Source organism: Streptopelia decaocto (assembly GCF_964273445.1).
Source record: "Streptopelia decaocto genome assembly, chromosome: 3".
NCBI classification, from domain to species: Eukaryota; Metazoa; Chordata; class Aves; order Columbiformes; family Columbidae; genus Streptopelia; species Streptopelia decaocto.
In genome coordinates, this window is record NC_138656.1 from 36,212,803 (window position 1) to 36,224,948 (window position 12,146).

At 38.1% G+C, this 12,146-nt stretch overlaps 1 protein-coding gene across 2 annotated transcripts in view; it reads right to left on the reverse strand.

The window, feature by feature from the left end:
• The window catches only part of CRIM1 (cysteine rich transmembrane BMP regulator 1), a 191,824-nt gene that overhangs the window by 149,816 nt on the left and 29,862 nt on the right, over nt 1–12,146 (reverse strand). The window contains exon 2 of one of the 2 annotated variants that reach the window (XM_082049839.1): nt 2,561–2,636. The exons of the other annotated variant lie outside the window; for it this stretch is intronic. Within the exon in view, the coding sequence (XP_081905965.1) occupies nt 2,561–2,636 (76 nt within the window). The remainder of the gene's footprint in view (nt 1–2,560; nt 2,637–12,146) is intronic. 2 annotated transcript variants of the gene reach the window in all.

Genomic DNA, 12,146 nt, shown 5'->3' on the forward strand with positions numbered 1-12,146 from the left:
AGAAGGAAAAGCTGCACAGAAACCTGCAAGAATATTACCATTACAATTTTCTGAACAACTCAAAGAGGGGTAGGAAGAGGGAAGAAAATGATTAAGCAGACTTTGGTGTATTCTGAGGGGAAAAAAAAAAAAAAGGAAAGAAAAAAAAAAAAAAAGGACCTGTCTCTCTCTTGCACTGATTGTGTTTCTTTCTTCCGCCAGCTGACTATCACGCCCTTTGCTCCCAGTTAGAAGTGGGAAGATGGCATGGGTGCTAACTAGATGTATCAAAGCAGACAGCAATACCATTTCTAGCTAGAACTACTACTACACATCCTTCCCATGTTATTAGTGCAAGAGGTGAACTGTTTGTGAAAGAGACACCGTGTAGCTTGCAGCAAACTAAGGGCTAAAGGCATATGTACTAGCCTTTAGCACACCTTTTATTTGACATGAATAGCCAAAATGTTTCTCCTTCCAGGCATCTGGAAGTGTATACAAGTTAAATGCTTATGACTTTCAATAGCTCCAAGTTGATGCCAGTAGTTTCTCAATACTAATTTACTATTTTTTTTTTTCAGCTCTTGTAACCTCACCAAAATGGAACAGTACACTAAAATCAACTGTGGGATAACTATTTCTCTGTAGAGTCTGGCATTCCCAAGCCTTTAGCCTCACCTGCCTCTGTTAGAAATAGTAAAATACATGCGCACCCTCCTAATCTTTATCAAGCTCCACATGATACACAGTGTTTTTCAGATAAAGAAATTGGAGCAAAAAGAATATTTGTTTTTCAAAGGGCCCAGAAGGAAACTTGCCATGCTTACAAAAATCTTGATATTCTGGCTTTCTATCTTTGCTGAGCTACCAGACTACACTCCAAATATCCAGCACTGCAGTTAAGAAAGTCTGATCAAGCATTACTATGGTTTTAAGACATTAAGATGGTTTCAAGGCATTAAGGGTGGAAATCTAGGACCACACAATAATGTTGTGACAATTAACTCTAGCTTGCCAAAGCTGATGACAATAAAAAGAAGGGAAGTATTAAATTATGAATCATCAACTATTTTTTTTTTTAAGTAAAACACTATGAAGGTAATGTTTCCATGTACTTGGAGGTCAAGGAAAAGTTTGACATTTGCGAAGATGACAAGATTAATTTATATTCATGCATATAAAAAAGTATCTCTCATCCCTCAGTGTTTCCAATTCATGTTAAAGATGCAAGGGACAGCAATTTTATTTCATACCAAACCTTTCTTCTATCCTGTAGAAAGGTAACGTTTATCTTTGCACACTCCAGGTCCTAAGGTATGTGATAATTTACTTGTAATGCATCTGTACCGCTACTTTGTCATAGTATCTTTTTGTATTATCATGCAAATTACAGCAAATAATTTAAAATTTTACCTCCCTAAAGGAATTTCTTTGTCAGTATAGACTACCTTACCAACTCTGTTCAAGGCTTTCCAGAGGCTCCCATTCTGGCTACACAAATTCACCCCAGCTCATTGCTTACTCAGAAGGCTGGCAAACACCATTTAATGCATGAGCATTCCACAACCTGCTTTTGTGATTACACTTGCAAAACTATTGCAAAGTTTACTTGTGAAACATGGTAAGTTTCACATGTTACTGTGACCAGATTTTTTTTTCTATGTACTATCATTACCTTATGAAAGTTATTAGGCAGCCAGGGGCAATCTTGGTGTAGAAACACAGCCAGGATGATTCCTGAAACCTTTCCAGTAATTCTTAGTGCTGCCTCTAGCACAATAATCACAGTCAGGTAGTTCCGATTGAAAATCAACACTGAAAAAGAGCTGTAATGTTGATGCTATATGTAAAACTAATAGTTTTCCTCACATAGCATTGAGACATCACTTCTTCAAGTCTATACAAAAGGCAACAGATACTGAATTTAAGTGGCACTGCTCATTTTTCTCATGTATCGATGGACAAGACAGGTAGCTGTCACGACTTCACACTTCTCTTCCTCTGGCTACACATAAATGTGCTATGGGCTCTACTGAAACCAATATGGAAACATCAACAACTTGCTCTTCCTCACCACCATCACACCGAAATCTTAGATTTTAAAGGAGTACAGGAATTCAACACATCCCAAACGTATCAATGGCAATTCAATTAATAAACATACATCTGACTGCAACATCAAAATGCTATACAGCCAAACTGCAGACCCAACTTTGAAATGCCTTTAAATCCCTTCATAGGGAAGCCATGCTCTTCTTTCTGATTTTGTCAGATAGATTTTGCTGAGAGAGAACTTTCCATTCTTAAGATACTTCCTCACATTGTATTTGAGTTCTGGAAACTGAAAATCCTGCTATTCCAAGGCCTCTCAGATCCAGAGTGCCTTTCACATGCCCATTACTTGAAACAACTGTTCTTAGCTAATCTGATCGCCTGAGAGTTTAAGATGTGTCCCTAAGTAACAAAGTTTTCTGGAAAGCCTCAGGAACAGACACATTTTCATCTAGAATCAATCATTTTTCTTGAACAGTCACCATATATTGTTGAGGACTTTTATGGGAGAGGAAGAAGTGTTACTTACCGGTAGTCCTGTTTGCTGCAGTCTTCCTCTTCCTCCAGCCTACAAGAGTCCTGACACTAAGCGTTATGGCTCCCACCTACCAGGAAGCAAAAGAATTGTCAAACGAGGTCAACAGGGAAGTGCCAGCCCGTGCGCTTCCTTCTCATTTACATTTTCACAGAATGGAGACCTAAACTCCATGTGAGAATCTAGAAAAACTTCACCACCAAACTGTAATAAAGAAGAAATAAAAGGAAAGTAGATGCTTGAGGCATTAGGAGGCTGGAGAGAAGAGATGGCCTGTTGATGATTTCTCTCTTTCTCCCCTGCCACACATTTCTTAAATGGGAGCCTCTGCTAAAGAAATCAGAAAGAAAGGAAAGGCTACTATGAACAGCTACCAGGGGCCAAATGCAGGCTCAAGGCTCACATCCAAACCTGCATGGTCTGAACGCTGGGAGAACAGCTGAAACTTAGCAGGGCATAGCAGGTTACTCAGGAATAAGACTTCATCACTATAATGGACAATTATTGTTTCTGCTACAATCAGATGAAGTTTTTTGGCCTAGCAGCATATCATCTATCTGCAGTATTTAGCTATATTGGCTACTATCCTTTGAAGACAACAGATAAAAAAGGACTTATGTTTCTCTATTAATGCAACTTCCAGAGGAAAGACTGTACAAAGGTTCAGTGCATACAATCCATCTTAAACTATTCTGTCTGTACCTCTGTATCAGTAAATTCTTTAATTGCAGTACATGCACATAACTTTTTTAAAAGGCTGTGGACAAGCATGTCATACTTACCTGTTTCATTTGATGGAATTTGTGAAAGTATCTGCTAAATTATCTAATCTTTGTACAGAGGGGAAAAAAAGTTACCTATTCTCAGAAGTCTTTGAAGGGGAGGAATGTAAAATGTAATGACTACCACAAAACAGTGTTTTTAGGAACTGTGTGAGCTGATGCAAGACAATTTACCTGTCTAAAATGAGGACACCTGACAAAATTGTCACAAGATTTCATGCCTCTAACATACTTTTTCCAAGTATTTCAACAGCTTTATCAAAAAAATGTGGTTTTCATTATGAGGTAAAAATGACTGGCATCTCAGCAGCCAAACTTACTTGCATTATCACATTTGAAACTCAGTCTCTGTGGAACTCAAAGGTACAAAAAGCTTAGCTAACAGACAAGAGGTTGATGTGATGGTGCATAAGGTGATGAGAGAAAACAAGAATATCTTTCTGTTTCAGGTTCACTTTTCCCTAGTGCTAACTTTCTTTACAAGAATGTTTTTGCAATTGCCTCTTCCAGGAGCTGAAATTTGAAAATAACTCACTGACCCCACAAATTACATAAAGCTTTCAAGGACAGTCACATATCACTATCACTTACAGAAACTATTCTATAAAGCCAGAAAGCTCAAAAAAAATAGCTTTTTTCTATTTTAGCTCTGTACAGCACATTACATCTAGTTGTGAGCAATCAGCAACTAGAGCTATTTCATAAAGAGGTGTGAAATGAGAAACATTAGTTAATGAGAAAAAATGTCATTACTTGACAAAATAAATCAAACCACAGAAAACATCCTGTGTGCCAAATAAAGAAACCAGAGATAAAGACAATATGTCAGTGAAGAGATATCTGTACTAATGATTGACTTGAGACACCCAGTGAGCTCATTACACTTAAGGTGAGCATGGCTCAGACAACACCCCAATAATGTGAGAATTTTGAAGGAACTGAGTCTCTTCTTTATAGACTGCCAAGGACTATTCCTGGAGGGTATTCTCACAGAGGCAACTCAAAATGTTACAATTTAATTTCTCTTCAAAATTATGATGTCTGCATTTGGGCATCTGTATTTTTCAGAAAGGGCTTAAAAACAAACAAAAAACCACCCCTCAAAATAATGGGAAAACAGTTATCAAGAAAATACAAGGAGGAAAAAAAAAAAGATCGCGGGAAAGGAACACTAGGAAGTATATTAAATGGAGAAGAAAACAAGCATTTAGCCTCTGTAAGACGATAATACAAACAAAAGCAGTACCCACTCTCCCTGCCGTTCAAAAACACCAAACATCTCTAAAAAAATAGAGAACATGAAATTAGCCGGGACAACTGAACAGGAGTTGAAGGTTTCCAGTTTGAAGCTAGAAGTTGAATACCTCCAAAACTTCAAAGTTGAACAAAATATTTCTCATTAAGCCCAGCAACTCAAAAAAAAAAATCCCCCAGGGCACTAAAGAGTTAACCTGCATTGTGTGTTCAAAAATCTTGACCCATTAGGTACCGTATGAGAATCACTGGAAAAGTGCACAAAAAAATCTTCAGACAAACACCTAGCCCTTGCTTTTAACAGTTGCTTTAAATGCTGCTCCGTTCTCTACCCCCCCCCACCAGCCAATATACAATTATTTACAATAACTGAATGTTTCTTCACATGGGTATGTTGACCCCGGAAAGCAAGCTCAGAAGTGGGAAATACCACAGTTCTTCACCCTGACAGACTGCACCTTGCCACTACTCAGTATCTATCTTATTAAATGCTCTTTGAACACATTTGTAAACCACCAGGCTGCCAAAAGCCCTTCAATTGGTATTTAACACTACAATAACTTTCCAGGATGGAGATGTCACTTGCTTCTGTTAGATGTCATGTTTCTGTCAAAACCAAAAGAAAAGAGAGTCCTTAAATTCCCAATCCACAGATGACCTTTCTGCCTCAGAGAATTAATACTCTTCACATTGCTCAGTCATATCTTCTGTACTTTCCCTGTCACTGATTCATCTCATCATTTGGAAAGACAGTTTTCCTTAAGAAGAGTGACACTTTTCCATTCACAGTGACAGGCATTCTTCTCAATGGCTCTTGAGCAGCACAAGCATCTTGCAGCCTTCTCACGACTGTCTTTATTCTTACCTAGTACCACGGTCACAGAGTAAGACTTTTTTCTTCATGACTGCCCTCTTCACCTTCTCCCTTTCTTCTTCTCAAAACTGCACTTAACTTACACATCTTTTCTCAGTCATCCTCTTCAGTCACATTATTAACACCTCTTCTGTTAACTCCATTCCTAGACCTTTCTGTGCACACCAGCTACCATCACATCTCAACCTTTCCTTTCCGATTCTTACCCAGGCCTAAGCTGTCAACTTTGCTGTCTACTTAGTGCGTCTTTTCCGTTTTCATATCTAAAAAATCCAGTTCTTTGCTATTCCGCTGCCCATTTCTTTCTTTAACCAAAGTTCCCATTACCTGGCATCACTGCATTTCTTACTTGCCCATCTAAGTTTTCAGCCCCTTTGCACAATGTTAACAAAAAGCAAATACACACATTGGCACTTGTCAAGCATCACTCTACATCTTGAAGGCAGGCATTTCTGTACAGATGTTTTCAGACAGAAGCAGCACATAAAAGTAGGATTTGTCTTTCAATATTCAGAAGGTCTTGAGTTTTCTGCTCTTTCTTTCTTCCTCATAGCTACATTCTGGTTTAAAATTAACTTGGAATGAAGGACACCCCTTAGGGCCTTAATATCCAAAATACTACCATGAGACAGCATCTCATTTACTTCAGCCAGTTCCTACTGAATTTAACACAGGTTTTCATATGCTTTTAACAAAAAAAAAGTGTCTGAGAAAGCCTGTTTGCTTCTCAAGGTTCCCTATAACTACGTTGGTGTTTATAACATAGAGGAGTTTTAGCAAGAATGACAACACCAGAAAATTGAGTAAAATGCTATCAAGGATGTTCAATACTCTGCAGCAAGGGGGACACCTGGTATTTTAGAAAGCATTTTTGCTTTTGTTTATGCAGGCAAGGTCTGTAAGATAACCAAGCAGTGATTGGCTTGATGACTCAAGTCATCAAGAATCAGGTTTAGAAACACTGAAAGGAAATAAAGATTCCAGCCTCTACTGATAGAAAGCCTACTGCATGCAGCTCTTGGGGGGGGGGGGGGTGTGGAATAAAAATAAATCACCAGGGGCCTACACAAATTTCCACAGAACTTTTCAGTCAATGAAATTAACATCTAACACCTGAAGTTACTCTACAATTAAGCATCTAAAGACATTTGGAGTCAACAGAATTGACTAATGAAAAAGTGTATTAGGATATTGGGTGAAGGTGGAGGATGAATTCAGAGTCAAACAAAACACAAAGTACTTGAAAATGCCTGTGTAAATTTGTCTATGAAATTACCACAAGGACAATTTCTCTAAAAGAAGTTTCAAAAATCTGTTTAATTATTGAAAGGGCTCGCTTGGGCTTATTAAAAAATAAGCCTTTTTTAAAATTTAGAGTAACAGTATTAGTTATTGCAGTACTGTACAGAACAAACAGAGTAGAAATCAAGAGTGGATAATACTGGTCAAATTTAAAATTTTCAATACTTCCAGTGAGGCCAAGGACACAAATATGCTATCTAAACCATATTAATATTACCTTGTCTTAACAAACTAGCCCATATCAGCTAAGCTGTGACGTGAAATGACAGGTTGCTTATTCTGTCCCAAATGCAAATTCAAACTAAACTTATGAATTTTAATTTGCATTTGTAGTAAGCTAAGCATGTGGACAACAACAGTTACAATTTATTCAGCTGACACTTACCTAGCTACTATGAGATCACATTACCCCATATCTTAGAAAGACAAAGTAAATCTGATCACAGAATGATTCAAAATGGTTTCAGTATAACAGGCACTCAACGTTGTTAGCAAATAATCAGCAAGATTTAAGTGCAGATCTAAGACACTTTCATACACACTTCCATGGATACTTCATAAAACTATTCCCTCTTCTACTAGAAAAGCTAAGCGTGGATAAGTAGAGCTGCCAATGAGAAATATTATTACTGTGAAAAGAACAGGAGAATATGCTGTAAGGAAGAAAGCCAGCCAAGAAAGGCAGCAGCCTAGGGAAAGTAATTTCTTGGAGTATCTGAAAGAAACTGACAATTGTAGATCCAAGAGAAGGGGAGAATTAAAGACAGGATGATTAACTTAGCACCATTCAACTTGAAAAATCAAACATACATTTTCATCTAGATACTGGAGTCCTATGACAGGACTGCTAAAATTAAAAGACCATAGACAATTTTTTTTCACTTCATTTAGTACACTTACCAGCATTTGCTGTATAGAGAATTTCATTGATGGGTCAGTTGTACTTCCTCTCTAAAGTGCTTTGAGGGGAGCTCAAGTGCATCCTCTTCCTCAATCTTTGAAGTGTTTACCTGTACCACCAGCTTTGAAAGTAAAAGGCAACAGGCAGGCAATGCACAGACAGGAATGAGGCTGAGTACAATATTATATTACTCCAAAAATATTTTAGTGTTGCTCTTCAACTCTTAAAGGGGCACAAAGTCCTTTTTTATTTTGTTAACAAAGATTTTTAGGTACTGTTTAAAATTGACATTTCGGAATTAAGTCAGCAATATATCAGTTGACAAGAATATAAGAACAGATAATCTGAAATCATATACATTACATACACATAAACATAAACCAAAGAGGATTCTTAATGAATAAAGTTATTGGTGCTGTAACAAAAAGCAATTGGAAAACTCCCAATATTAAATAAAACAGAATCACTATCAGATACTCAGAACTAATGGGAGCACATTACAATAGGAATGTTGATGAGTGTGGAATTATGAAAAAAAAAATACCTTATGTCTGTGTAGACATGTCACAGTAAAAAGAATTCAGACAGTGGTGGAAATACTGCAGGAGTCTAAGACTGGCAAAGATTTGTCCATAGTGCAGCAGAGAGGGTGGTTGGGGGAAGTATTTATCAGACAAAAAAAAGGTGATATTTATTCAACATTCGCATCAAATATTTGTATTCCAAAAGTGACTAGAAAAGATAATGTCACTCTGCTATCTGTAACAGTTATTAAGAAAGTTATCGGCAAAACCTAAAAATTAAATCTACTGGATGAAGTCTTTCACCCAAGAATCAAAAAGCACCAGCAAGGATCTGATTTTGACTATTTGTGTTTATCAAGAATCATTTTGTTTGGAAGAGACCCTCAAAATCATTGAATCCAACCATTAACCTAAGACTGGCACTAAACCATGTCTCTAAGAACCTCATTTATGCGGCTTTTAAACACCTTCAGGGATGGTGAGTCAATCACTTCCCTGGGCACCCTGTTCCAATGCCTGACAACTCTTTCCATGAAGAAATTTTTCTTATGTTACTCATCTTCATGTTACAAGGACAAGTGTGCTGCAAAAGCGTGAGAATGAGGTTGCTTCTGAGCTGATGACTACATCTAAGGAAATTTCCACCATAGTTAAATGTTAGGACACTCTCAGAGCTCTTGGTTTTCAGACTATATGCCATAGGTCTGCTGGCCCAGAAAAAATAACCTGCTTCTTACATAACCTGGAATACGAAAAAAATAAAGAAAATTGACTTTTTTAATAAATCTAACTGGCAGACAGGCTGCACAGTATTAGAGCATCTAAATATGACTATACATGAGCAAAATACTGGGAATTAATTCAGTTTAGTCTCTGCCTCTTCTCTATAAGGAAGAGATAGAAAGGAAAAGCCACTGGTTGTTGCTTCTCCTACCTTCTCCGATTGTTGATTATTTTTGGGGGGTGGGGTGGTGTTATTGTGGATTTTTTTTAAAGTTAAGCATACTTTTAAAATTTTTCAGTTTTTCAGGACTAAACTCTAAAAACAAGTTTAAGAATTATTTTTCTCCTTGAATGTGAAAGTGTAGAAACAAAAGTATCATGAACAGTGGTAAAACTTATCTTGTATTTCCACATGCAATTAACAAGAAACAATTCTGGCATAATATGGAAGTGGGAACATTTCATAGATACTGGGGAAATACAGCATAGAATAAAGCAGAGGTGTTGACTAGAGGGGAAAGGATTTTATTATGGAGAACAGTGAACTTCTCCCTAAAATATTAACTCATTAGTTGAACTAAGTGAAATGTAAGAATACAAAGCACCTTCTGCCAACTCAGAAAAATTCAACACAAGTGTTAGTATGTAAAAGAAAGTGACTACAGGCAGAAAGTTGTCATAGATAAAATGAACAGGAAAACTAAGGAACATCCATAGTTTCTATCATGCTTGTTCACTAATCAAGAGGAAGTTTCCAAATCAAGCTGTCAACAATATAACATGGATTATAATAATCTCATATTTGCTGCAAAGACGCTTAAGAAGCAGAAACTACAGTACACCAAAACCATAATTTGCATTGAACGTTTGCTTACGATTCAGCACCTGTTTCCCAGGCAAAAAGGCTGGAAATATGGCAAGACAAATTCAGTATCCTCTGCAGAGAAGCTTCAACCCAGTGTGCATCAGAAACCCCAAATCTCTCATGTTATGAATGTCTAGAAAGTGAGTCAGGAGCAGTTTTCAACACTTATCCCTCTTCCCCCATTCCTAAATTCATGATTCATATTATTTTCTTAATGCTCTTTCCTCTTCTAAACTGTTATTTCTTGTTTTATAGATCAATAATTGAAAACTTAGATGCAGCAGAATTTCTAAGTGGCCAGGACCCATGGTGGGAGCAGATGAGTGAGTTGACTCAGACAGTGGTCATCTTTGCTTCCACTCCTACACAAGGTTCACTGCAGAACAGTAAGAATTGCAAATATCTAGATATCAAGCCACCGATAGTGGAAGTCTCAATCATTTCATCTTTTTTTGAACATTAAGAACCACTGTCTGTTTACAAACTTTTTAACAATAGAGAGAAAAGTGTATGGCATGACTATAAGAGAGATGCTTCGTGTTTTCACAGATAAAACATCTGTACATTTAGCATTCCTTTTATTAAGTCTTAAAGGGGTAGGGAAGGCAACAACAAAATTTACTGCACTTGAAAGAAAATGATGCTACCATTGTCCTCAGGAAAGGCAGTCAATGCCTTTGTATGCAAAAGCAGAGTGCCTCAAAACTTTTGGAAAGCACGGTTCTTGCTTGGCTCATCTGTTCTTGCACAACTCGTATCAGCTGCGGCTCTGCTACCGAGGAGCAGCTGTGGGACTGTCCCCCTCGCAGGAGAGGAAGGGATGTCAGTAGTTCCTTCAAACACTCTCAGTCAGTAACTGCAGCTTGTTTTTCATCTCCCACCCTGGCCACAGGCAGCAAAGCATGGCTGCAGGAGGAAGAGCCACAGCACTGCTCTTGAGTAACCTTGGATGCAGCAACACTTTGTGAGCCTCAAAAAGTCACGCTGAGAAACGCTTCTCTGCAAGAGTTATGGTCACAACATGATCACTTGGCATGTGCAGCAATAGTGATGGACCTTTAATAGAAAGTGGACTTCACACAGCCTTCCTGGGAAGAAAACTCATTACAAAGGTCTAAATACACAGCACAAACTCTCATAGTTACTTCCTCAAAAACTAACTGAAAGTGATGCTGGGTTTGTTTTGGTGTTTGTTTGGTTTGTTGTTGTTTGGGGTTTGTACATTTATTTGTTTTGTTTTCTCATTCTAAAGAAAATTCCCTTTTAAGGGACTTACCTTCTCCAGTGCCAACGAATCCACAGGCTCAAGGCTGATGGAAGCCAGGGACTGCAGAGATGATAGACTTAATCCACCTGCTAAAAAGGATCACGCTGGAGCTGGTAAGAACCACTGGCTGCAGAGTCCAAATCTAATTTACTTAACCCAATATGAAGTCCCTGCAAAATTTATTGTCTAGCTTCTTGGCCAAGCAGAGTCACAGAAGAAATCTGAAACCAACAGCCCAGGGTGCCACTAGTCCTTCAAGGAGCACAAGACACACAAGACCAATGCATGGCTCCCCAAAGGCACTCTCACAAATAAACAGAAAAAGAATATCCCACATCAAGGTATACTGCAGAATTAAAACATGTATATCCTAGTCAGCAATTACATTTAGTGTGAACTAGAATAAAAAAAAAAAAATGCAAGGTTGAAATTAAACTTACTCGTACAGAAGTTGGCAGTAAACTTATTTGAACTCTTTTCTCCCCAGGCTGACAAGACCACAAACCAGCACTGTCTGTGTTCTTTGTGTCCCATTCCAGAACAACTAAAAGTTCATCATCATTTCAGGAATGCAAAAAGACCCTTTCTAAATAAAGCCTACTGCACTCATACAGTCCCAGTGCAACCCTGTTCATCAGGACACAGTGTTTTAAAGCCAAGCCCCTCCTCAAGCAAGTGTGTCCTCCCAGTCTCACAGGCAGACATCACACAGTGCTTCACACCCTCCAGAACAAGGCCAACTCTAAACCAGTGCTGAAAGCACAAGGTACATTCTCTCACTGCAGATTTATAAGTCCTCTCTCTAATTGGTGAAAAACCCACCAGGACCCCATGCAAGATCTCTGCCCCCAAGGAGAACTTCTATATTAATCACCCTCTCTTCAAGAGGACAGAAATACACCTTTATCTCTAATACTGCTTCTCTGAATGAATACTCCACAGCTATCTTTGCAATTGCACTCGGGGTATTATCAGTAAAATAGTATTTTTGGTGTCTCCACATGCCCACAACATTTATTCTTTTTTTCCAATAATCCCCTTCACTAACACTATATGCTTTGGGACTCTGAACTCTTCAGTATCTGAGG